Here is a 26,710-nt window from a genome sequence, read left to right on the forward strand (position 1 = left end):
ATGCACTCTGCATCTGTCAATAGGACTCTTCCGTGGGTGATCCATTTAGCCTGCTATAAATTCATCAAAACCGAACATTAATTTAGTAAAAAGCCAGTTTATCGACAAACAAATAATCTATTTTTATGGATCAGCTTTTCTTTGATTGGTTGAAGCCTACAAGCTTCTAACCTGGTTGGCATACAACAGCCCGGGGACAGCTATTGTTCCACTGCTGCAAGCCCCGTTAAACAAAACGGGTCCCTTAGAGCCGGCGCTTGGCTGGCCAGAAGGATTAGTAAAGCAGAGCCGCGCGAGAGCAGGTGCAGCTCAGGCTTTGCAGACAGGTGTCTTTGCCCGGGTCGGCCTCTTTTGGGCACGAGCTATAACCTGGCGGTCCCAGACTGCGGTCCAGCGGTCTGACCTGCCAGCCCCTTGAACGGATTCTGCACTGAGCGTGAATGTGCTCTTCCCTGCACCGGGTCTCTAGAAAAGAAGTCACATCTGGCCTTTTCTGTGGCTTGTGAATTTGGCGGAGCTCAGAACACGCTTGTGGCACGGGGGCCACATGTGTCGTGGGTGCGGCTGTGACATGGGGAGGGAAATCAAGTCCGACAAAGCTGTGCTGGTGGGGGGTGCTGACACTTGCACTCCCAATCAGGTTGCCTTATCAGTTTTTCAAGTAATTATATATTTAAAGGAACGATGCCCGAGGTTAACGTGTCAACTATGGATGATGGTAGGCACCGGTATTGGCATTTTTAGCAATATAGCCCTTCCCTTTATAATTAAGGTCTGATCTGAGGTTGGGTGTATAGGTCTCCAGTGAAATGGCAGAAGTCAGGTACGTTAGACTTCAAATGGGAAAGCTGTCAGAAAAGAACCCCACCCGATGGCCTCGCGCGTGGTGACTCTTTGTTGACTTTGGATGCGCCGAAAGAAACCCAAGATCCTCCAAAACCACCTCGTCAGTAAGGTCCTGGAAATCCACTGCAAAGTCCCACTGTTCCCTCAATCCAGTAGTTTCCTGAGCTGCGTCCAGTCCAGGTATCTGGGCATCCAGAGGTGCTTCGTACCCTGCAAAGCCTGTTGGGCAGGGAAGCAGTGAGTGTCTTGGCCAGTGATTCGCAACCAGGATGGATGTTGCCACATCCTTTGAAGGGTGCTGTGAGGGGTGAGGAGATAAACTAAGCTGGTAAGCCAGGCTCAAGCTTGTCCCTGCCTGGACGGTCCCCCACCCCTCCTGCCCAGCCCCTGCGGAAGGAGACGAGCACCGTAACACATGCATTCGTGTTTGAACTCGGGTACTATTCAGTTCCCAGAAGTTCTGGAGGGGGCTCAAATCACCTTGCTGGGGTCACCTGGCCCCAGCTGTCTTTTCTGCTTGGTGCAGGGTGGACCCCGTGATCTTCCAAGGTCCCTTCCAGCCCCACAATCTATGAACCTGTGAGTCCCAGGAGGGGTGCCTTGAGTGCAGGGAGAGGGGCCTCAAATCCACAAAGGCTGCGAACCAGTGGTCTTGGTGCTCTGTTCTCTCTTGGGCACACCGATGAGTGCTGCCTTTCCAGCCCTGAGTTCAGAAAGCTTTCACAGCTCCAAGGGGACAAGCGCGGCTCCGCAGCAGTCTGCACAGATGCCTGCGTGGCTGTACGAAGAGCCCTGCGGCATCCTCTGTGCTCCCCCCTCCATTCCAGCAGACCAAGAGGTGCAATTTTCCGACCTCACAGCCCAAGTGCACTAAGACGCAAGCCCCTCGAGGTCCATGGCAGCTTTGCCAATGACTTTAGTAGGGACAAGATTGCAACCCTGGTTATCTATGAGAGCTGGCTAGGTTAGTGCAAAGGGTGAGCGTTGTTCTCTAGACAGCTGGAGCAGGGGCTGAAAAATCTTGCACAGCATCATAATAATAATAACGATGATGATGGTACTACTAATGGTACTTCGCTCTGAGAGCAGCCGGCACAGTAAGTGACGGTGGGCTGCCTTTCACCACCTGCAGGGTAGGAGTGTGCCCACAGCTGTGAGTCCCTACCCGCTTTCACCTGACAGTAACTGGTGCATCTGCTGATGGCCCCGTGCCTCTGGCAGCCTTTCTAGCTGGAGGTGTGTTCGTGGGCCAAGTGCGCTGGGGCCTCTCCTTCGTGAAGGTATGAATAACAAATGCAAGAGATCAAAGCCTTTGCGTGGGCCGAGGCGTGCAGGAGCCCCTGTTGCAGCTCAGCCTACCAGGCTGTAATGTGGCAGGGGCTTTTTAAGTGGGATTCATGCTGGAGGCTGCCAGCTGGGCGGGAGAGCCCGTGCTAGGGGCACGGTTGGGATAAACTGCCTGCGCTCTGTTGTGTTGCAGGGGATGAGAGGTAAGGTGACCGAGTTGAGGGAGTTTCTGTTGAGGGAGGGCTTAATTTATGTGTAGAAAAGCCAGTTCAGCGAAGAAAGGTAAGATCAGTCTGCAGAGAATAAAGCAAGACAGGGAGAATTCAACCCCGGGGAGCAGCCATTTCCGACGGTGAGCGGCGTGGAATAGACTGTCCCTGAAGGCACTGGCAGCGCTTGGTTCAGCAGCAAAAGCCCAGGCAGCTTCCATAGGGTTAATGAACATGCAGATGTGGGGCCAGGCCTGGCCTTACCTGCTCCAAACGAGCCCTGATGTGGGTGCATTTCTGCGAGGGGACAGCACTGCTCTGTGCAGAGGGCACTTCCTTGCACCAGGCACGGCCAGGATATGCCGGGCTGAGAGCCTGCGAGGCAGCGTCTGCTTGCGCTGAGCAGAGATGCTCTGCAGCCGTCCTGCAGGACTGCTTACTGCCTGCTAGGAGCAGGCCTCGTGAAGTAGCGTGGGACGAGCTCCGGCGGAGGGCAGCCAAAGCCAGGAGGATGCAGCCCAGAAGCCAAGGCTACACCAGGCAATCTGTTTAGCAGCCTGGCAGGGGCAGCTCGCCCGTGGAAGGAGCAGTGCCATCCCGGCAAATGGCCGTGGGGGCCTGCGCGGAGCATTCTGCACCGTTCCCGAGCACCTTCTGTGTCTGGCCTCGACGGGGCACCATCCGGCCAGCACCGCTCCTGGCCTTCCCGCACGTCTCGTTTCTGCGCCAGCTGGGCCCGGGGAGGGAGGGCAGCGGGGACAAACGGTAATTAAGAACATGGGAACTGACAACTTTCCAACCCCCCCAAGAGTTTTGGCTCAAACCGTGGGAGGGTTTCCATCAGTTCTGCTGCTCAGAGCGGCGCGGGGATTCATTGCAGCTCCTGATCCTGATCCCACGTCAGTCTTCCTCACCAGGCCAGGGGCTGGCGGAGGCTGGGGCAGGGTGCAAGGGGGAAGACTTCCAGCTTTCAGCAAGGCCCTCGGGACCCCAAATCGTGCGGCTCCCCGACAAGCCTGCTGCCACGGTGCTTTACTGAGCTGCAAAGGAAGTGGGACCGACTTCCAGCACCAGATAGCTGCAGCTGGGAGATAAATGGATTTGGTTTTGAAATCAGTCCGTAAAATAATATGGACAGCAAGTTTTTCAAGAAACACATGAAGACAAACTATTTATTAAGATGAACACCTAACACAATTTCATTTTTAAGAGTGCAGGGAAGGTAATTTTGGAAAAAAATGTCCTTAACAGAGAACATTGCCGGCTGTAATTTAGAACTATCCGATCCGCACGTGTTTGGGGGAGATAAACTGTCTCATCTGTTCTCTACTTCCTATGGCTGCAAAGCTGATGTTTTGTACTTTTGCAGATGAGCCTCTTTCAGGGTGTCATGAGCAACTATCAGTCTATCATGCGGACTAGAGAAAGGGCATAGTCATTGCTGAATGCATGTCAGTGGATTATAGCAATAAAATTTTTCATTGCTTCAAACAAAAGAAAAATGTGCTTGACAAGAGGGTATATTTAAAATTCTTTCTAAACAGCATGCAGGAGCTGCCTTTCAGCTCCTCTGCGTTCACATTGATTCTGTTTTTATTTATTTTTGCCAACACATTACAAGTCCTGGATTTATAGGCACTGATCCCTCACTTCCAGCAGGATGCAAAGAGTGGAACAGAGGCAGATAGAAACAAAAAGTTTGCAGAGATAAAAAGAGGCAAATGACTAACCAGGCAGCACGTGCCATAAATACTCCTCGTGTCATTGCAAAATTTCATATTCCGTTACATTTAATTAGGTGCAGACCATAAAGCACGTGCTGCAAACAAACATGCAGAGACGCACTGGAATATTCCCCGTGGTTTGTGGTCCATAAATGTTCGGTTTGCTCATTGTTCGGACGTGCGGGTGGGAGCTGCCTCTCCGCAGAGCACTGCCCTGTCCCGGGGATTTTCCCGAGCAGGGAAGCGGAGCAGGCCGGCCCCAGCCCAAATCCCGCAGTTATGCATCTTGACGATTTAAGGAATAATTTATTGTCTTTTTATTTAACGTTGTAATTAACATGATAAATAAGTGCAACAGGATTGTTTGAAACGTAATATACAATTAAGCCCAATTAATTAATTGGCCTTCAGTGATCAGGAGGAGAAAGATGTTCATTGTTTTTTTTTATGTGAAGAGATAGTTTGTTTTCATGAAAAATGTGCTTCTAGGCGGCTTCCGCTGGAGACAACTTCCAGCCAGTGGTTGTGGAAGCGGGGAGGGCCGGAGAGCCAGGGGGTGCTTGGCCCCCAGCGACTGCTTGTCCTGGTTACAGGGTGTGGGTCCTGGCTTCAGGAGCCCGGTGCTGGGCCCACGTCGCCCTTGGGCCAGGTACAGAATTCACATCTTCAGGACAGAGAGGCGGGGAGAGGGCCAGGCGTGTGCAGCCGCTCATGCCCTGGGTGGGAGCTCAGGATCTCAGCCCTTGGGCCCAACCACACTGCCCCCGGCTCTTTCTCAGCAGATCCGAGTGCTTTATGCAGGGGACGGTGCCTCGTCCGACCCCTGGGGACGCTGACCTGCCACCTGCGATGGCACCCAGAGTCCCAGGGGTGCTGAGTCTGCCAGCCCATGCTGAGTCCCTGACCTTCCACGGCACGCCGGAGAGGGCAGGACCTCCTGCTCCTTGGTGAAGAGCCTGGGACAGGGACAGGTGAATTCATAGTGGTCTTCAGTGGATGGGAAAGCCCTGCGTCCCCGCCCTGGCAAAGGGAGGGGAGCTGCGAGCCAGGTTTAAAGTGGTTTGGAGCTGAGCTGTGATATCACCGCCTGGTGCTCACACTCCCCTGTGTGTCCTGCCCCTGCTGCCCGAGGCCAGGGTCACTCTCAGGTGTTGCACACCATCTCCGAGTGTTTTCTGGAGCAAACGCACTCCTTTCCCCCAGAGAGGCAGAGGCAGGGAGCAGCAGGCTGCAGGGAAGGCCGGGTTAGAGCCCATTCATTACCAGAGAGTAAGCCCCGGCTTCTGGAGTCAAGTGATTGCATCATGGTCTCAGCTTTCATTTCGTAGGGAGTGTGAAGTAAGTACCAGCCTATGTGGCTGCAAGGAAATGCTGAGGAATATGAACTGAGCACAGATGATGCAGAGGCACCTGCCTGAGTCTGCAGGCAGCCTGGTCCTGTAGCTGTGAGAGAGCTCCCTTCACCTCAGTGGGCATCACCCCCAACCCTCGCTGCTCTGAAAGGGGTGCCTCACCCCTAGGCTCTCCTCTGCTGGCACCGTGGCACAGGGAGACAGGGAGCCTTGGTAGGCCCTGTGCCAAGCTTTGCCTGCAGCTGCAGACAGGTGCTGCCTGCTCTCTGGAGTGAAAGGCTGACTCTCGAGGGAGCACTTGGAAAAGCCCCCGGATGGGGAATCCTCCTCTGTCCGGCCCCTGGCTCCCCTGCAGCCTCCTCCACCATCCAGGCCTAGAAGAAAGTGAGAGTGCGGCAGCTGGAGGAAGCGTGGAAATGTGTCCTACTCTCTGCTCGTGCTGCTGAGTCTGGAGCCGTGGTAGCGAGCATGTCCTGGCCTCAAGCTCTGGCTCCCTTTCTGCTTCTCTTTGTCCACGTGCGACCGCGACGTGCAGTTGTTAGCATCTCCAGGTTGCAAGCCTCATGCTCAGCAGCAGCTTCCCGGCAAATATATTTAACGGGATTAAAAAGAAGTTTGGAGACTAGGTTGTCGACATATAGATTCCTTCTGATGCTAGTGCCAGGAACACAGTGTTCGCGGGATGGCTGGGATGGCTCCCACCCGGGGATCTAGCTGTGTGCGGAGCGTGTATTTTAATTTGAGAAATAGTTTAACATTTTTAGATATTCATTTAGATGTGGTACGCAGGTTAAACATAACGTATGATCACTGCTCCTTTCATTGCTTCCAATTAAACCTTGCTTGTTAGTTTAACCTCTAGGTAATCCCATCAAACAATTGATGTCAAGGAAACACTGCCCACAGTGGCTTTGGATGAGTGGCCATTAATTTTAATTGCCTTGATATTAAAGATTAAGAAGTATTGGGACTAGCAGAATGGAAACGATCTGATGTCAAGCAAATCCACTCGCTGAGGCTTCCCCAGGCTGCTGGTGATATTAAAATTTTACTGTGAGAATTAAATAAACCTTTATTAGTGATGGCTGTTGTTTGATTGGTCCAGAGGTGTGCATAAACAAAGGTTCATATTCATCCATGGACAATACAGTTGATGTGCAGAGATTCCTCAATTATGAAACTGTTAATAAAGCCGTAATCCGATTGTCCACAATAATTATTTGCTGGGTTTCATTAATGTATTATTGCTTCCCTGACTGACAAGGTAATATTAAGTGCAATATATAGAATCCAATGGAGTATTGTCCAGGGAACAGGATGTACGAGGTGCACCTTCCGTCTTGCCATTAAAGCTAGAGACTTTTCCATAATTGTGTTAAAACAAATGCCAAAATTATCTGCCTTCCTGCAGGAACGTCCCTCCTCCCTGTAATGAGGGTGCGTGTGCAGCCTCTGTGAAACAGCTGCATTCGGTCCCTCGCACGTGCTTCCGTTGAAAAAGGAATAGCATTTCAGAGCAGCGGGCCCTTGCCTGCAGGTATGGCCGTCTGGGCAGAACCAGGGACTGGTGAATTTGGTTTCTTTTCATAAGAGGAAGAGAGCTGTGCAGCCCTGCCTCTCTGTGGAAGGATTTTCTTTTGCTCAGAGTGAAGGCTGTTCCACATTTCAAGTGAACAGAAAACATCAGCATAAGCCGATGGTTATGATGGCGTCATATCATCAGAGGCTAGTAGTCCAGGAGCCTGTTCTCAAGTCAGAGAAGGGACTCCCACTGAGTTCAGCTCATGCTGGGTGCTTTGGGACCACGGGCCCTAGGAAGCAAAGGGAAAGAATAAGCAGACGTGACTGCCCAAGCCCTTTGGGCTCTTGCAAAGGCTGGCAGGGGAAGGCAAGCATCCAGTGATGCCACCAGCCAAGCATAGGAGCCAAAGGACCTGTGCTCCTGGCAGGTTGTTTAACTCTAGACCTGTACAAATGATGGGTTTGCACTGGTGTAATGTTTATACACCAGTGGACATGATATTGGGCTCTGGAGTGGACAGATGTGCACTGCCCTGGGGCAGCTGCAAACAGCAGGGTGTTAGCACAGTGAGAGGAGAAGGGCTACCACGGTACATTAATAATTAGGGACATGCCTTTGTTAAAAATACTTTAAAATCATCCCATAGGAGGACATGTCTGGGTGTTGAGTGTGTGCCTGTGACAGTGGCGTTGTGTAATCTTCACAGAACCACCCCCTAGTTTGGTATGAAACTGTGTGGCATTTTCATTAGCCCCCACGTCAGCTTTGGTGCCACGTGCTCCCATAAGCTTTGATCATTTGGACCTAGAATCATGGAATCACAGACAACGAGGGTGGAAGGGACCCAGCAGGTCACGTCTAGTCCAACCCCCTGCTCCAAGCAGGACCAGCCCCAACTACGTCATCCCAGCCAAGGCTTTGTCTACCTGGGTCTTAAACACCTCCAAGGATGGAGATTGCACCACCTCTCTGGGTAACCTGTTCCAGTGCTGTACTACCCTCCTGGTGAGAGAGCTTTTCCTAATATCCAACCTCAACTTCACTTGCTGCAACTTGAGCCCTTTGCTTCTTGTCCTGCCGTCTGCCCCCACTGAGACCAGCCCAGCTCCATCCTCTTTGCAGCCCCCCTGCAGGGAGGTGGAGGCTGCTATCAAATCCCCCTCAGTCCTCTCTTCTCCAGACTAAATCAGCCCAGTTCTCTCCGCATCTCTTCACCAATCCTGTCCCCCAGCCACACAACCTTTTTCATTGCCCTCTGCTGGACTCTCCAATGTGCCCACATCCTTTCTGCAGTGGGGGGCCCACAGCTGGACACAGGACTCCAGATGTGGTCTCCCCAGTGCTGAAGAGAGGGGAAGAATCACTGCCCTCGATCTGCCGGCAACGCTCCTACCAATGCAGCCCAGGATGCCGTTGGCCTTCTTGGCACCACGGACACACTGCTGGCTCCTGTTCAGCTTCTTGTCCCCTGTCACCCCCAGATCCTCTTCTGCAATGCTGTTGCCCAGCCCGTCACCCCCAGCCTGCGCCGGTGCACGGGGTTGCTCCCTCCTAAGTGCAGGACTTTGCACTTCTCCTTATTTGCAGTGCTAGGGCTTGCTTTTCTTCTACAATAGTTGTGTAGAGTGTGTTGGCCTGAACACAGGCTTGTGTTTGTAGGCCAAGGAGCTTTCGTGATGGCCCTGTGTGCAACATCAGTTATTAACTGAGAGTATTAATTAGGGGCTTTAATGGCTGGGATTAGAAACATTCTATAATGTTTTTGCTGCAGCGGCTTTGTGTAAGCTGCTCCAGCCATGAACTTTGCACGGGTTAATAGAGCCTTAGGAGCCACCTTGGCATCAGCACAGTATCTTCAAAGGGAGATGACAAAGCAACTTTTCATCCATTATTGATTTATATTATTCCTTTCATTTTCAGCAGACCAAACATGATTCCAACTCCGGGGCTGCCAAGGTTGTTCCAGCCCAAAAATAAAGAACAATTGCATTCACTTCCAACTCATTCTCTCTTAACCAAACATCACCTTCATCCACCTCCAGAAGCCTTTTGAATTCTAGCATTTGATTTGGTTGGCAAATGCCTCATTATTAACAGTAGGCAAAGCTACGCTAACCAGAGCAGCAAACTCCAAGATGCGCGTTGTCATAAAAGAGTAACCCCTTGTGTATCAGTTCTGCCAAGAGACAGACAGAACCATGTCATGCTCATATCCATAATAATACTCAACTGATCCTTGATTATTGCTTAATTAATCTAAGTACCCAGCAGACGTCAGATTGAAGGCTGGGGACTGTGTATCCGATGGACCCAAGCGTGACATCTCAGAGCAATACGACGAGATGCCGAATGCTGCCGGAGGACTGACTTTTCTTACTTCCTCTCCTCCCCATCCACAGGTATCCAACTGGTTTGGCAATAAGAGAATCAGGTACAAGAAGAACATAGGGAAGTTTCAGGAAGAAGCCAATCTCTACGCTGCAAAGACGGCTGTGACCGCAGCACACGCCGTGGCAGCCGCCGTCCAGAATAACCAGACAAACTCCCCGACCACACCAAACTCTGGTACGTACCAGGAGCTTTTTCTCTCCCCCTGCCCAGCCAACTAGAGCATCCCAGAAAGCAAAACAGGAAGGCAACGGCTCTGGGGCGGTAGAGAACTCGGTTTGGTTGGGAATGTGGCAGTGTCCCCAGGATACCACGCGACCAGGAGGTCCTGCATCGTTTAAGCCTCCGGGGTGGGAATTTTCCAAGTGCCGGGCAGTGACCTGCCCGCTCCCGCTGACTTCAGCATGTTAAGCCCATGCTTCTGAAAACACATTCGTGTCCCACCAGCTTTTGGCAGCTTTGTGTTCCAGCGGAGATTTTGACAGGGGTTTCTCACTCAGTGAAAAAGAAAGGCCAGGCCGCACCTGGGTGTGTGTGTCTCGAGCTGCTGAACTCAGTGCTGAGTGATGCGTGGTGGGAAGAGAGGCATGTTCACATCCTGCTCTGTGCTCGTTGGCATGTGAAATGCTGCACTGCTGGAAAATGAATTGCTAGTGTCTGTAAGAGCGTATCAGAGGGGGTAATTCATTGGAAAGCGGCTTATCGCACCTTCATTTTCAGTGTTAAAAACCAAATCCTTACCAGCGTGTTTGCTCCGTAGGCAGAATCTAAGGGCTAACTCCAAGGGAGGGGAGTGGAGGCCAGGCGGGGTGTGGGGAGCAAGCAGAGGTGTCACCAGCACCGCTTGCAGCGAGTTTTAGTGCGTGTCTAAAAATGTAGGAAGATCCATGAGGAAAATCCTACAGGGACAGAAAATAAGCAAGTGAAAATAGGGCTCCTACGTCGACAGTAACAAATCGACCAGTTAGCCACGACCAGCCATCGCCCTTCCAAGGAGAGGATAGGCACACATTCAGCACGAGGCTTTTCTCAGCGTAGATAGCAATGGCACCAGGGAAGGTGCTCCACTTCATAGGCGTTGCACTGCTCCCCGCCGTGCCCTTCCATCGGGGGAACGGGGCGGTGAGATGCAGCCTGCGCGCCCTGCCCTGCCCTGCCCTGCCCTGCTGCGATAGCTAACGTGACGGGAGAGAATCGGCAGGAAGAGCCTGGAGAAGGGAGTTCCCGGGCCCCGGGAGAGAGGCTCTGGCCGGGTGAGCGCGCTAGGGCTCTCCATCCAAGCAGTTCCCAGGGCTGCCAGCCGGGCCCCGCTTGCACACGGGGCACGCGGTCAGGTTCTGGGTGTTGGTCACTAGCCTCCCTCCCAGACTGTGAACTTTCCTCTGTGATGCCCTGCTTTCCTTCTTGTTTCCTTTTCTCCTTCTCCTTCCCCTGCCTTGAGGTCTTGGGGGATATATATTTGTAGCTCTCTGTTATTCAGCTACTTAACTCTTTCCTTTCCAGGTTCTTCTGGTTCTTTTAACCTCCCAAATTCTGGGGACATGTTCATGAACATGCAGAGTCTGAATGGGGATTCTTACCAGGGGTCCCAAGTCGGAGCCAATGTGCAATCACAGGTAGGAGAAACGCCCCAAACTAGGGCCTTTCTAGCAGGGTAGGGTTTGGGCTAAAAATTCCACCTTACTCTGGCTCTATTCAATGTTCTGGGCCTCACTGCAGAGCGGAGGCAGCATTTTCTAAACGTGACCTATTACTATCCTAGCATTGAACTTAACAAACCTCAAGGAAAGAGTGATTGTTTTCTAATTGAGATTTTAAGCTTTGTGAATGCATTCGGCTCTGGCTTGAGCTCATGGAGTGGGACTGGGTGCATCTGACTTCCATAGACACTGTAAAATCAGGGAATTTTCCTTTTTTATTTAAAAAAAATCCCCCCCCCCCCCCCCAAAAAAAAAAACAACCAACCAAAACCATGCATCCTTGTTTCATTTATGGGACAAAGGCTTTTTTATTTTTAATGTCAGAACACATCTAGCGGAGCTGTTAGAGTACATTTCATTCTCGGTCACCCTTCCGATCCATCCAGACAGGGCTAACGCCATGTTTTATATGCAGTATATATGTTTGTACATCTCCTCGCATGCATGCAGACACATATGTATGTATAGATATACACGCCAGTTTGCTGCAGACACGTGAGATGGACCTACAGGATGCATTGCTGTGGGGAAGCTATTGTTTGGCTGGTGCGAGAAACAAAGATGTATGGGTTTTAACATGCAAGGATTTGTTGAAATTCTGCCAGTCATTCTTGATTGATACATTTGTCTTTCATAGAAGATGCTAAACCCTTTTGGCTCCCATAACTCAAAATGTTGCCTATTGTAAGTGATGATGTTTTAATAGATTTGGAATGATGAATTTTGTTTCCTCTTACTTAAAGGTGGATACCCTCCGTCATGTTATCAATCAGACGGGAGGATACAATGATGGCTTGGGAGGAAATTCACTGTACAGTCCACACAATTTAAATGTGAGTACCCTGGGAAACAGTAGTTTGGAGATCCATAAGCACTGTGTCAGGTAAATGCAGTCATTAATACGTGTATTAATTACTCTCGCAGTTGCATTTCTATTCTGCATCTTTGGGGATGAAACACAAAGCAGCCCTTGACATAGCTACAAGTCTCAATGCAATCAGGAGAGAGGGAATTTGGAGCAGCGTTAGACGATTTGCAATTTTATGTTTTTAGACCAAAGAGTTAACATGTTTCTTGGGGATGGAGCGTTTGCTCCTGGCAGAAAATTGGTCAGCTAGTTCTCTGGGTCACGCTTGCCAGAGATCCCAGATCGTTGTTTTAACATACTTCTAGCCAGGTCAAGGGCATTCATTTTTTTCATGTCGAGCGGTCCCATATATTGGCAAAGAGACATGGCAAAGAGATGATAACAATCCTATGGACTACAGTCCTGATTCGGTCAGGTGCTGAGTGTCCGGATCAGCTGCTGTAATCATTGGAGGCTGGCGGTGCTCAAAGCCCGGTCCCCCGGGACCCTGTCACCTGCACTCGGTGCCTAAAGAACAGAGATGCACAGACGCTCGGTACCCCATCAGGGTGAATGCACGGGGTGGCCTCCAACCCAAAGGCATCTCCGTGTTTCATGGCAGGCTGCAGTCGGGATCGTTATCATCTCTCCTGTGCAGCGTGTTTCATTCCGGTCGGATGTAGCCCGTTGATTCTATCTCATTATTTAATTAAGTTTTCTCCAACACATTGATTTCTGTTGGTCAGAGGTGGCTGGTGTTCTCCATCCCCCTTAGTTTTGGAAGTACAGGGCTTTACAAAGATCCTAACAGGCTAATTCCCTTGCAGGAGACTTTCTGTCCTGCCCCAGGGCCGCCTGCTCCGTTACGCTGCCTGCTGTTGGGGCAAGGGCTGGGGCAGAGCGCCTGGGGGAACAATAGCTGCCGAGGAAATGGAGAGGCCAGATGTGAAATGCTGGAGCTGGGGAGAGCAAGGGAGATTTTTACCTTTTTTAGGGTTTTCACTTGCCATGAGAGTAAATATTAATGATTTAAAATGTGATTGAAGACATTCAATTGTAAAGGGAAAAAAGTACCATTAAATACTCAAATCTTTTACATTTGAAATGTCAAATCTTTCTTTTTGGGTTTATAAATAACTCATAATAACCCACAACAAACCATATAAAAAGCCTTTTAGTTGCATTTCTCCTTTTTCATTTAAGTGTTTTGAAATGCTTCAGAGAATTTGCGATATCCTTATCAACATGATAAAATATGAAACTGTGATTGCCTGCAGCATTTTACAGACATGAATTCCATCTTCGCTGATGAGGCCTGATAAGGCGCTGTTGTATAATACAGTGCATAATCTCAAACCACCAGAGTAAGGATTAATTTATTTGAAAAAAAGAATGCTTGCTGACAACCTCTCCTCCAGCTGCCAAGCTGAGTAAAAATATTGTACATTTGTTGTTTATAAATTTGGATAAAAGAGGAATGATGTTTACTTCAGATGGAATATCTTTAGACTCCTATCTGCACAAGAGTTTTTCTTTCTCTAAGTAGATTTTCATATCTTAAAAAAAAAATAAAAACTAAAAGGCGGTGGTACCTCTGCATGCAGAATAGCACGTTATTTATTCAGGACCTGTATCCGAGCGGCGGAGGTGGTTTAAACCCAGGGCTCGGGCTTCAGCTGGAATGTGATTGCAGGCTGGGATTTCCATTTTTTTTAAACCCTTGAATTTGTTGTGAGAAGAGGCGCTCTCTTTGTTGCTGATCATCTGTGTAGGGGATAATTATTTAGGCTTCTCTCTCTCTCTCTCTCTCTCTCTCTCTGAGCCATAAAGCATTTTCTTTTGTTGTGGAGGATGAAGAAGCCTTCGATGTAAAATCTAGCGATGGGCTGGAGGAGAAGGAATTCTCCGGGACTGGTTATTAGCAAAAGGGTGACTAACCCGCAGATTTAATATTGCCTGGGCAGGCAGAGAGAGCGCGCTGTGAAATTCATCCATCTCTAATGCTTTTTTTTGTGTGTCAACATGTCCGAGTGCGTATTATTGACAGGCCAAAGCTGTAGGGTCTAGGAAGTGAGTGGAGAAGGGCAGGCCGATTGTTTTGGTAACGAACCACGTCATAAATAAATTAGCATGCGCTAACCTTTGGTTTGTTGGCGGCGCGCTGGGTGGGGAAGGATTCCTGCAAAGGCTATTCTGCGCCGGGAGCGCCGCGCGTGAGCACGGCTCGCTCGAGCTGCGGCAGAAAGGCCTGCCCCGTCACTTCCACTCAGCGTTCCCCAACTCACGAGGCCTGCACCTCCCTCTTCTTGACTGACATAAAAATATGTAGCGACAAGCTGTCTGCCACAGCAGAAATTTGATCAGACATTGATTTCAGCAATTGCCTCTACAGGCCAAGACATAAGGCAAATTTGTTTCTGAGTACTGTTATTGCTGATGCAGGTCTAATGCGCTCAGGGCCAGCGGCATGGGGAGACATGGAGCAACATCCCAAACAGGGGCTGTGGTTGCAGATAATTAGAAAGCCGATCTGAGTAGCGCGCTTCCTCCTCGCGCCCGCGCCTCCGCACCCGGGGAGAGCGTGTTTGGAAGGGACCTCAGACCTGCGTCGAGCCCAGTAGCTCTCGTGTCCCCGGCACGGCTCCGGGCACGCCGTGCTTCTGGAAATGAGATTAACGGCAGCCGGCTGAGAATTTCTTCCTCCTTTGTGGCCGCAGTTTTCTCCGGCTTAAAAGTGGGAAAAATCTGAGGTTTTAGAGATGACCAAACCTTGCAAAAATCCTTAACATTTTTGTTTTTGAGACGTGTGCGTGCGTCTCAGATACCGCGTCGCCTCGTTGAAGGGCTCCTCGTTCCTAGCTAGCTCTTCCCATTGTGGAGACCTTTGCTCCGTGCGGTTTATCGGCCGCGTGACGCGCGTGGGTGGGTTTTTTCCTCCTCTCCCAAACTCTGCCATCAGGAGGAGCTGAGAACCCCTCCCCTTCCCCGCTCCTGGACGCATTTCCAGTGGTATCATCGTATCAATTGGCTTTTCTCCCTTTTCAGGCTAATGGAGGCTGGCAGGACGCAACGACTCCATCTTCTGTGACTTCCCCTACAGAAGGGCCGGGAAGTGTGCACTCCGATACCTCTAACTAATCTCCTAGCAACACTTTTTCCCTGCGCTGAGATGCCGTGGTTAGCGCATTCAGAGTCACAGGAGAAAAAGGAAAGAATCTTTTTTGTAGCCAAGCACCTATAGCTTTACTGTAAAACCTTGTCTTACTAGAAAACTTGGTAAATCTGTTTTTTAAAGGTATCATAATCATTTGTATTTATACTTAAAACACACAATGTTAAAAAGCACTTTATCCAATTAGGCCAAGATTTAGCATTGTTTATAGCCCTGTAACTATTTTATCATAATTTATTATCAACAATTTTAGCGATGACGGTCTAACAGTTGCCAATTACTTGGCCTTAAGGGTAAAAGTACAGTATAAGCTTAACCTCAGTAGCAGGAGCAGACACAAAGAAACACCTCACCTAAATTTAACTTCGTGCATATTTCCATGGAAAGCCTAAATGAATTACAGACTTTGATTGTGTTTAATCTTTTCATATCTCTTATAGAGTTGGAATAAAAAGAGCTGTTCAGTTATTTCAGTTAACGATGGTCGTCTTTAAGAATCCTTATTCGTCACATTTTTGTTGTGATCTGTTGTTTTACCAACTAGATTGGAAGCTGGGAGCATCTTTTCTTGCTCAAAGTACCAGGACCCAGAGTCTCCTCTCTGTATTTCAGTCATGGACATAGATCGTTCTTAAGAGATGAAGATACTTGCTGCTTATTTTTGTGGAAGCCAAGACCTGGGGTTTTACAGTAGGAGCTAGGTGCTGCACACACCTTTGCCAAGATTTGCTACTTCCTCTTGGCAACAAAAAAGAAAGGCACCGTTATATGGAGTGTTGTACATAGTGTAGCAAAAGAGTATTTATACATCTCACCAATCAAAACACAGCTTTATTACCTCATGCGAACTCATACAAACCAATAGAATTTCAACATGTTCTGTAGCTTAGAGTGCTCACTTACTACCTCTGAACAATACTCACGCTGTAGTTTGTCTCTTTCTTATCTTTTTGCATCTTGTAATTAACTCTTTGTTTCCCTTCCTGAGATGTAATGTACATTGTAATCTTTTAAAAAAAAAAAAAACCAAGTCAGGGTTGCGTTGGCAACTTTTAAAAAAAGCTAAAGTGGAAACATTGGGTCTTGGGTTGAAACACAAAGACAGTAAAACTGTTGTAAATACTGAGAAACATTTTGAATGTTCTTCATCTTGTTACTAATCCACGCAAAAAAAAAAAAAACAACACCTAATTGTAATGCATACAGATTTCAGTATTCAGTACTGTATATTTCGCCCTGTCTAACAGGGGCCCTTTCTTTCTCTCTTTTGTATTGTATGCGATTCTGAACCTGATTGAGTCATGAAAATAATTTGTGGCAGTGATTCTAATGTATTAAAACGTTTCGTGTTACTTTCTAACTGGATTACACCCTGGATTGAAAAGTCTTCCTCGTGGTAGTTCTATGTAGTTTCAAACATGAATAAACTTTTTGCTTTCATGATCAAATGTTGATGTAATTTCTTCCTGCTCAGTTTTAGTCAGCTCTCAAAGATAAAGTAAGCTACAAGATGTATGGAGGAGTTGTCATAAAGCAGGAGTTAAGCAGTTCTTTAAATACAAATAGCGAGCTGTGCACTCTTGCCTGAAGGATATTGGAAATTGTAGGTAAAGTAGGCCCTGATAGATGTCCACCGCTTTGTACTCAAGAAAGACTTCAAACCACAGCTGTGTCAGTTCATCTGTGGTCTTTCTTCCTACGCGGCTCTGCTCAAGAGCAAGAAGCTCAAGTGGAGGATTAGGAAAGGGTCAATCTTTTAGTCTAAATTAAAAAAAAACCCAACATCGTATTCACTCTTAATGATCATCCGTATTTAACATTAAATTTTAAAATATAACCCCTGCTAACAACTGAAACTTGATTATAAAAATGATATTTCTTGATTAACAAAACTTTTTGGAAGGACATATCTATAAACTGCTAATTTTAAATCTTTTTAATAAAGTAAAGGTCAATAACAGGTAATGGCCTATTTACCATATCTCAAGGAAATTGACTCACAGGAAATCCAATTAACGTTAATCACTGGCAGCCAACGGTCTTTGATAAATACAACTATTTTACTACTCCAGTTAGTGTATCTAGGCAAAAGAAGGCATAGCTATCACAACCCATCGCCCAAATTTGTTGCAGTGCCAAGGCAAGCTCTAGAAAATAGACGACTTGGCTGTTTACTTGTTAGCCAGCTGCTGAAGCCCGTAGGCATAGATTTGGGAGCTAAATGATTATTTGCATGATTCAATTAGCTTGTGGGTCAGCTTTTCTTACCAACCAATTCCTGTACTAAGTTGTTTTGCAAAGTATCTTTGTTTTTCCCCCCAAAATACAGCCAACGGATTTCATCTTCCCCCGCGTCCCTCAGATGTGTGTCTCAGCCGATACACCCCTGCTTCTCCTTCTCGCACGCACGCAGACACACACCCACGGTTACTTTGGATCACTTTTAGAAATGCACAGCGCTCCTTTTGCTACAGATGGTGCGTTTAACAAGCAAGGCAAGGCCATCCTCTGCCAAGCGCTCGTCGAGCTGTGAGATCGGTGGCACGGGGCACCGCCGGCCTGGGAAGACTCGCTACGCGTGGAGGGAACGCGGCAAAACAATATCCATTTGCTAATGGAGCTCTCGGACTCCATGCTCGGTGTTTACGCCATAACTCAATGGAAACAGTATTTTAAATGTAAAGCGTGTCAGTGGAGGCCTAGGCAGCATAATGAACACGCAGGCCTCCCTCATCTTGATCACATCTCTGCTGGCCACAGGCAAAAACCTGTCATATACTGATGAGGTTCATAGGAAGGCCATCAACAACCTTTGGGCGCACTTGCGTGCCCTGTGCCCATCGGGCATCATTAGTGTGCTTCTTTACAACATTAAGGATGCAGGTCCCTTTGAATTACAAGTGCAATTTGGCCTTTCCCTATATTGGAGAACCATCACGTGGCTGCATGGCAAATAATAAAAAATTTATCCTGGAGGCCTGATCACACATCAGCAAGGTTGACTACGAGCACCAGCGTTGAAATGAGTCCTTTGGATGGGCCTGCACTTTACCTGGCAGCGACATGCTGAAGAGGCCGGGCACGGCTTAATTGAGTACTAACGACACGTGTAACAATTCATCACGGGCTCGTTTGCCCTGTGAACGGAGCTGAGCGCTCCCAGTCGCCAGCGAGGGAGCTCTGCGGTGCTGTTGGGTGGGCGGGTGTCCTTCCCTCTGGAGGGGTGCTGGCTCGTAGCTAATCCTGCGTGTCCAGTTGGAGCTGTCGGTGCTAACGAGCATGCCTGCAAGCGGGGCTGGCTGATGCCCTGGAGCCATCGGGCCCTGGGGACAGCCGTGCACTGGGACGCTGGAGCGGCAGGCATCTGCCTGGGGGTCGCTGAGGTGGAGCCTGGCTGCACGAGGCACCGGAGAGGAGCAGAGGCGCCTGCCTGGGACACACGCACAAAGCAGAGGGGGAAGGCCCAGCTCCCGGGGCAGGCTCGCAAGGGGCTTGTGTGGCCGCGAGTTTCCTCCCACGCACGCGTGCTTTGCAGCAGATCTCCACGTGCTACCGAGAAACGTGGCGCCACGCTCCTCACACTACAGATGGGGAAACTGAGGCAGAGAGAGAGCCAGTGAGTTGCCCGAGGTCCCCTGGAAGAGCGGTGGCAGAGCAGACCCCAGGTCTCCCCAGCTCCAGCTCAGGACACAAGCTGCTGAATGAGGTGGGTGCCTTTTGGAGAGCCCAGCCCCACACGAGCCCAAGGAAGAGTGTGCGCCTCTGCGGAGGCTGACGGCTGCTCTGGCCGCGGTGGGGAGCGGCGGAGAGCCCTGCCTCGAGAGCGGCAGAAACACCGAGATGCCCCGAGCGCCTGCGAGAGGATTTGCGAAGAGGCCGCAGCCGCCAGAGAAAAGCTCTGGAGAAAGTTCGCAGGGGGCTCATCGATGCTGCTGAGCGCTGGTGAGAGAGTTCAAGTGCTTCCCGCAGTGTGCACGGCGTGCACGGCGGCTCGAGGAGCAGTCGCAGACCGCTCGCACGCAGCATGAAGGAAATCTCAGCTCGCCACCCGATGAGGGTCGGGCTGTGGATACGACGAGGGATGCTCTGGCCTGGAAGGAGCAGTCAGGGCGACCAAAGGCTTCCAGCCAGGGGGAGCCCGGGCTGCCCGGCACTGGCGTGGCTGGAGGTGCTGTGCACGTAGCGTGGACGTGGCATGCGCGTGCCAGGCCTGAGCTGCGCGGAAGCACCCTGCACGTCAGCTGCAAGAGGCCGATGCCGGGGCCTGTGCCATGCGTTCCCAATGGGAGGAAAATAACCTCACATAGTCGAGGATGTTTCCAGCTTGTGTGAATAAAAAGTACATCTTTTAAGAGAGGAGAAGTCTTCCAAGATTGGCAAATTTTATTTTATTTCATTAGTTTTAATGCTGCTGCCATATGGACTGTGAAGAAAAGGGAAGCATTAGCTGAGGAGGACGGAGTTATCCGCCTGACACACAGCGCAGATACAATGGCGAAGGAGAAGCCCCGGGAGTGATTTATTGCACGCGGTGTATTAGCCACAGAGGAGTTATGATATGCTCCCCATTCCTGGATCATATTAGGATTTTATTAGTCTAATATGACACGGTAATATACTATATTATTGGAATTCCCAGCCTGTTCGCCTCCCTGGGAAGCTGCTGTGCGCTGCGGCGCTCCAAGCCTCGGCCCTGTCGGGAGGGAGGCTGGGGGGACGCAGCGCTGCCGAGCCCGGCTCTTGCAGGCTTGCATGCGCGCTGCCCGCCCTGGGCTCGTGTGGTGAGGGCTACCCAGCTTATTTAAGAGCCGCTTTCCCCTGCTGAGCTGCGCGCTGTGCAGTGACTGCCCGCACCTGCAGCTTGCAGCAAGGGTGGCGCAGGCTCGTCGCATCCCTGCACAAAGGCCCCGTGCAGGGCAGAGCAATCAAGTGGTGCCCAGGACGCAGCTGGGCTGGTTCCACGTGTGGGCTACAGCCATGCAGCCGTTGCACGAGGACATGGCCTCTTCCAGGAGGGTTTCACGCCAGGCTCCCGGCTGCTGTTGCAGGAGGGGAAGAAGGGTTTCCCCATGCTCCGCAGTGGCTGCTGTGGTGGCAAGAGGAGAGGCATGCCTCGTCGACTCGCACAGCTGTGGACTGCCTTAATAGCAAAGGAAGGCTAGGCTGGATATGGGGAAAGGTGGTCGGGCCGTGAGGATGGGTCGGCACTGGAACAGGCGCCCGACGGACGTCACCGGGGATTTGAAAGACAGGCTGTTGGACGGACATCTGCCAGGGCACATGTGACCCCACTTTGGAGCCAGGGGTGGCTAGCTGGACCATCAACCCCAGCAACGCTATTCACTGGTCCCCGATACCTCCGCCTACCCTCATTGCCCCCTACGACGGTCTCCACACGCCCCGTGTTTCGCCCAGAGCGCCGACCCACCGCAGAGTCTCGCCGCCGAGCCCGGCTGGCCCCGCGGCCTCCCCGCCTGGCCAGCCTTCTCCTTCGGCAACAAATGCCAAAGAGAAACTTTTCTTCAAAGTTCCCCTCACGTCCTTGCTCCGCGCGCTGCCAAATCCCCAGCTCCGCTCGCTCGCGGGTTCTGAAGCGAACGCCAGTTGCAGCCTGGCTCTTGCCTCCAGCAGCAGCAGCAGGGAAAAAAAACAAGTTCAAGCATATCAGAGGGCTGCGAGGTGATAAATCCCCAATTCTGTATCAAAGCCTATTTGATCATCTCCCTGTCACCAATAGAATAAAAAGGATTAATTTATTGGAGGCTGTCGGCACCCTCCCGTGGCACCGGATTTAAGAGTTCTGTTTACATGGGCTAATTAAAACCAATTAATTTCAGTCAAATTGGTGGCGACCAAGCTGTACGGAGAGAGGTATGTACCGACACGTCTCTGCAGTTACGTTGTGCGTGTGCATGTGGAGCTCCCCAGCAAGCGGACCGTGGAGTCGCCTCCTGCCACCGTGAACGCAGGGCGAAGAAAGCCACGTGCATTTGTGCTGGAGACAGTCGCAAGGTGAGCTGCCACGGAGAGCGTTGCCCGGTCCCAGCGTGGGGAGCTGCCGTGGGGAGGGCTGGAAGCTGGGACCAGGCAGCGCTCTCCAAGTTGCGCTCTCCCACGGACCTGGTCGCCAGTAGAGCCGTGGGCTGTGCTCGGCCCCCCAGTCCATCCAGGCTCTTCCACAGCAACACTGCTGATGAGGCTGAGCGGCACCCAGCTGCATGGTGACCTGGAGCTCTGCACATGCTCGGGGCGCTGGTCGGTGTCTGCAGGCTCCCAGCAGAGCCAGAGCCTGTTCTCCAGCACGGAGGGCCAAGGGCAGGGTGGAGCGGGGCCTTGATGTGCATGCAGGGACACCCTGCAAGTGGGTTTGTGCCTGGATGTGATGGAGCAAGGGACACATGGGGGTAGGGCCACATCTTCCCCATCGAGCCTGGTGCTGGTGGAGGGGGCTCGTCCTCTGCTCCACAACGTCTGCTCCAGCCCAAGCAGCCGCCAGCCCCACGCTGACCTTTAACAGGGGAAGCCCGTGGTGCGAAGGCGGCGACATTCCTGCCTCTTGACACGTGCCGCTTCGTATGTTGGAGCCCGGCAGCGGGCCGGGGAAGGGTTTCTGCGCGTGCGGGGCTTTATGCAGAGCGAGGAGGTTGGAAACGCAAACGTGCTTCCAGGGAGCCGACGGGCCGGCGCACGGGCCTGCCGCGCTCTGCCAGGCGGCGTCAGCGGGAGAGCAGAGCGCTCGCCCCCTCCCGTTACTTTTTTAGGACCCAAATTAGGCTTCAGGGAAACGAGAAGGGGCTGTTTTTCATGAGACGAGATCACCTATTAATGCCATCTATTAGGATAATAAAAGGCTGCATTTTTTCTGGTAAAATTCAGCCTAAAGAGCACGCATCATTAAATATGGAAATCCAGAATTTTATTAGCAATCTGCTAGATCTGAACTGACGCCAATTAAACAAAAAAGATATCATTTATAAAAAGGCAGAGTTCAACTTGTATTAAATATGAAATGCAATTTTCTGCTGGTTTTGATTTATTACTGGTGGTACATTGTTCAAAGAAGCATGTTATATTTCAATAGAGAAATATTGTTTATTCATTAATATTTTAAAACTTGCTTATTGCTGTGTATGACTCTCCTGCAGAACGAAACTTATGATTTAAAACATGAATTAATAAACACATTTGAAAGTGTTAGACAATATCATAACCTCTCATTTTTCATTTTCCTGGGAGCATATTAAACTTTTATAATTCTGCGTGTACTATTATTTTCCAAATAAAGGTGAGGAGTCTAAATTACTAATTTCAGGTAAAGATGAGAGGAGAGCAATAACATATGTTGGGAATCAGTCACTATGTCGGTGTAATATGGGTTTGGTACATTTGTTCTTACATTATTCATAAATCTTCTGCTTAGCTCCACATCTCCGCAGTGCCATCCCAGTACGCGCCGCGCTCCCTTTGCACGCTTTGGGGAGGACCGCGTCCTGCCGGTGCTGGCCGGGCTGCGCGCACGTGTGTGGGCGTACGCGGGGATGTGTACCGTGCCCTTAATGTAAGGAAGCATTTTATAAAGGCTGACATCCCAAATGAGTCTGAAAATATTCGATACAAAAAGTGATGAAGCTATAATGATCTCCGGAGCCTCGGGTTATCTTGGTGATTACCTGCCCCTACAACTTGAATCAACAGCATTATGGGGGCCAGGCTCGCTGCAGAGATACCTCTGAACTCATTAGGCTTGAGTACTCTATATAGACTAACCTATCAGTGGCTTGATTTAAACTAACCTGTTTTGTATCCCGCCATCTCTCCTCCTGCCGCCGCGCCGTATTACCATAACAATAACCAGGATTTCAATTTTAAGAACTCATTTTTCCTCAAATAGAAAGTGCCAATCAATTTAAAGAGCAGGAGGCGCGCGGAGGAGGGGCGGCCGGGGGTCTCTGCGAGGCTGGGCTCTGCGGCGGCGTGTCGCGACGCAGCCCGGCGGAGGGGATTTACCTCGTCACCTCTAATCGCCTGGCCGCGGGGCAGGAGGCACGGGGCTGGAGGGGAATGGACGTTTGGGGCGCTCCCGCGTTGCAGTGCCAGTCCCCGTCTCTGCTCCCAGTGACGGATCAGGCCCGCGTGGAACCCATGCTACACGCGTGTCCCGTGCGGGGCCCGTCTTGGCCTGGCTGACACGCAGGGGCTGCAGACCGGGACGTCGCTCCCCATCAGAGCCAGGGCCCTTTGCCCCTTGTTCCAGGCGGAGCTGGATCTGGGTGCGAGCGCTTCCCTCTGCCCAGCTCTCGGGTGTCGTTGCAGGGGCTCGAGGAGCGAGCGGCGGCAGGGAGCTGAGCTCCGTGGACCCCGGTTTGGTGGCTGCGAGCGGGGGCTCTGCCGGGGCTGGTCGCTCGTACCGCAGCAGAGAGTGGCTCCGTGTCCGGTGGCAGGACATACCCCCCAGCCCAACGTAAATGAGCTACACGGTCCTGTGTTGGGCCTTATTGCTGCGAGTCAGTCAATTAGCTAAATTCAGTGCTTAATCAAGTCCCAGTGGCCATATACCGGGCACGGAGGTCAGAGGCTCAGGGGAAGGACGACCGCGCAGAAAGCCGGGGCACCCCTCGCAGGGCATCGGGGGCCAGAGCGAGAGAGGAGGCAGACGGCACCGAAACACCCTCGAGGAGCTGGCCCCGAGGCGCACCACGTCGTTTCAGCGATCGCTTCCCTTGCAGGATCCTTTGGGCCCGGCAGCGGGCAGGCCCCCAGGTGCTGGCTCTGCCCTTTGTCGGTCCACAAACAGAGACAACGTTTGCGTTGTGAAAACCGTAGGGTGGCCTGTGGCTCACCAGCGAGGAGCACGACCCATCCGCTCTCTCCCGGAGGGCAGGCCTAATGAGCACCCTCGATATCACAGAAACGCGTGGCTGGGCGGGAGCTGACGAAGCCGACGCTGTCCGCGGCGTGGCTGCAATAGCCCAGCCCCAAAGGCTAAGAGCCGAACCCGTTGGAGCCGGGTGGGGATGCCCTCCGTGGGAGGCTTCGGGGACTGGGGGAGCGGAGGAGCCGGCCGGCAGGACTGACACCGGCTCTGGAGCAGCAAACAAGGGTCCGTGCAAAGGGGACCCCTCGTCGCTCCCCAGCGCTGGGCTCGTGGGCACAAGGGGCACAGGAGCGTGGCAAGCGCGGGGGCTGGTGGGCACAGGCCGCTCGAAGGAGAAGAAGAAAGCGATACAGCATTGATATTATAAGTCCCTTAACAGAAAAATGTCTTTCAATATGTCTCGCCGCATGTTTTAGTAACTCTCCAAGAACATCCATAACTTGCGAGGGGATGATGTTCAGCATATATGGGCAGGATATTCAATTAGATTTCTCTCTCTTTTCCCGTTCAATGTGGTACAAGAAACAATTTCTCTTTTCTGAAGAATGTAATATCACAGTGCAGTGGAAATACATCAAAGGAGAGCTCAGAGAGCAGGATCCCTGCTTTAAATTTTGAGAAACAGCCGGGAAAAATATGTTGTTTACCTGAATTTGTTTTTCATAAGGTCTCCCGGTGGATTAATAAACTAACCTTTCATCTGTGAATACCTGGCTGTCTATCCCATCAATAATGCAAGCCTCACCTCCAGCGCTAATACAAAGTTCGGGGGGAGAGGAAAATTGCATAAATCGACAAGAAGTTCACAAGAAGAAGATACCCAAGAACAACCAGGACAAAGCCGCGAGCTCGGGGCTGCTGCACCTCTTCGGTCGGGTGAAGTCCCCTCCCCGGTGTGTCCAGCTGTTAGACACACGTGCGCAGGATTTGTCCTGGTTGACCGGCAGCTGGTCCAGACACGAGCTCCCTGTCTGGCTACCTGACAGCTACTGTAAATACAAACCGTGCAGAAGCAGAGGGGCATTTTAGCTGCAGAAAATGCACAAAACACGTAATTAAGGGCTGGGCAGCACAATTCATTACAAACTCTTTTTTCCCCTCATTTATTTTCCCAGCATATAATTCAACTTCAAAATCCGGCATGTGTTGAGCTGACACTCCTCCTGCCAGGGACGGGCCCAGGAGAAATAGCAGCAACAATAAAAACAGTCAGTTTAGACATTTTTAAATTATAGAAACACAAAATACGGCTGTGCATCAGGGCGGGGGGAGCGGGAGCGGGAGCGGAAGCTTTCATGATCCAGGCAGCGGGGTCTGGATCCTGGGACCGGGGTCTTGGCAGCACCGTCTACCTCGTGCCCGGGCTCGAGGGCTCCCTGCGATGCATGCACCGGGTCCCGGCCCGTCTCTCTCACTAGCCCCCTGCCAGGCAGGAATGCTCTCGGCCCCAGGGGCGCTGGAGACGTGGCCCCGGCCCCCGTATCGCTGCCTGGCTTTGCTGTTCTGCGCCTGCCTCTGGCACGGGGCGGCCGGCTCGTGCCTCTGCATTTTGGGCTCCCAACAGTGCTCCGAGGAGAGGCCGAACGTCCCCGGGGACCGGAGCGGAGCTGCTGCACCCGAGACGCCTCCGGTCCCCCCGTGGCCTCGGGGTGCGTCTCCCCTGGCGCTGGCGTGGCCCGGGGGGACCCGGGAGCGCGCACGCAGCCTGGCCACGGCGGGGAGCATCGAGGGGGTTTTCAGAGGAAAATAGCGCACTGACTCTAAGTGAATTTGTAGCCTCTAGAGTCTGGCATTCCTTAATTGATTGATAGGCTAGGACTGTCAGCGCTTAAAGAGATAATTCAATTTATAAAATCCCATTAAGTGGTGAAAGATTTTTTGATTGTTGAATTGTTTCCTATGTTTTGCAAGTCATTGTGGGCCCTCGCACTTGGAAAGCCACTTCCCCGTCAGGGAGCGCCAGGGACAGAGCCCGTGTTCCCGCCCGCCGGGCAGCCCACGGGCCCGGCCACGGCGCCAGCTCGCGGGAGCCCGGGAGAGGTCCGCCGGCGCGAGGGGGAAGGAGCCGCGACGGAGAGAGAGGGTCAAAGTGGCCGGCGGCTGAAGGAGAAAGACTCAAACGTGAAGGAGGCCGAGAGCCTGATGGCAGGCCCGGTCCTCGTGGGGCCACGCTGAGAAAGCCGTTGCAGGAAAGCGTGGCGCGGGCGGAGGCCTCGCGGCGCCGTGCGGCGGCTCCAAACTTCCTTGTCTGCTTTCAGCTCCCTTCGCCACCCCCGCGCCGATGCACGCTCCCCTCCTCCTCTCGTTTCCATAGAAATCCTCAGCTGTAAATCCTTAAGTAACTTTTTTTTTATTTATAGTGTGCTATTAATGTCCTTTCAAGCCGAGGACTCCAGGAAATGAAATAATAGAAAAGGCACCACTTTGAAATGCATCCAGGCATTTATGGTTAGTAAGTGAAAGAGTAGCATGAACATTTAAAGAAAACCCTGGCAGATAAACTGGGGTTTTACAAAATATAATTGGGTATAATTTCAGTTTCATTCAGTTAGAGATAGTCATCGCTTTGTTGACTTATTTTTCTTTCCCTCTGAAAATCCAGCCTCTGCCCTTGTTGTTTCCTTGATGGGAGCGCACCGTCGCTGTAGCGCATGGAGCCTTTTCTTAACGCGTTCCCAGAAACGTTCCTGGCTTGGACGAAGACAGGTCATTTTGGGCAACGTCTCCTTTTAGCTACTCCGGAGGTCACAAGCTATGAAGCAGTGTATATAATCGTTATCGTCATGAT

The 26,710-nt window shown here is 51.3% G+C and overlaps 1 protein-coding gene across 5 annotated transcripts in view; it reads left to right on the forward strand.

Annotated features, from left to right (window-relative positions):
* The window catches only part of PBX3 (PBX homeobox 3), a 127,088-nt gene extending 111,563 nt beyond the window's left edge, over nt 1-15,525 (forward strand). For 4 of the 5 annotated variants that reach the window (XM_059715759.1, XM_059715758.1, XM_006275750.4 and 1 more), the window contains 4 exons: nt 9,340-9,505; nt 10,832-10,944; nt 11,772-11,861; nt 14,921-15,525. In XM_059715759.1, the coding sequence (XP_059571742.1) occupies nt 9,340-9,505; nt 10,832-10,944; nt 11,772-11,861; nt 14,921-15,013 (462 nt within the window). In that variant the 3' untranslated portion in view covers nt 15,014-15,525. The remainder of the gene's footprint in view (nt 1-9,339; nt 9,506-10,831; nt 10,945-11,771; nt 11,862-14,920) is intronic. The other variant, XM_019495320.2, reaches the window with a different exon arrangement.
* Nucleotides 15,526-26,710: the final 11,185 nt, after the last annotated feature.

The sequence above is a fragment of the Alligator mississippiensis genome, chromosome 12 (genome assembly GCF_030867095.1).
Source record: "Alligator mississippiensis isolate rAllMis1 chromosome 12, rAllMis1, whole genome shotgun sequence".
Taxonomy (NCBI): domain Eukaryota; kingdom Metazoa; phylum Chordata; order Crocodylia; family Alligatoridae; genus Alligator; species Alligator mississippiensis.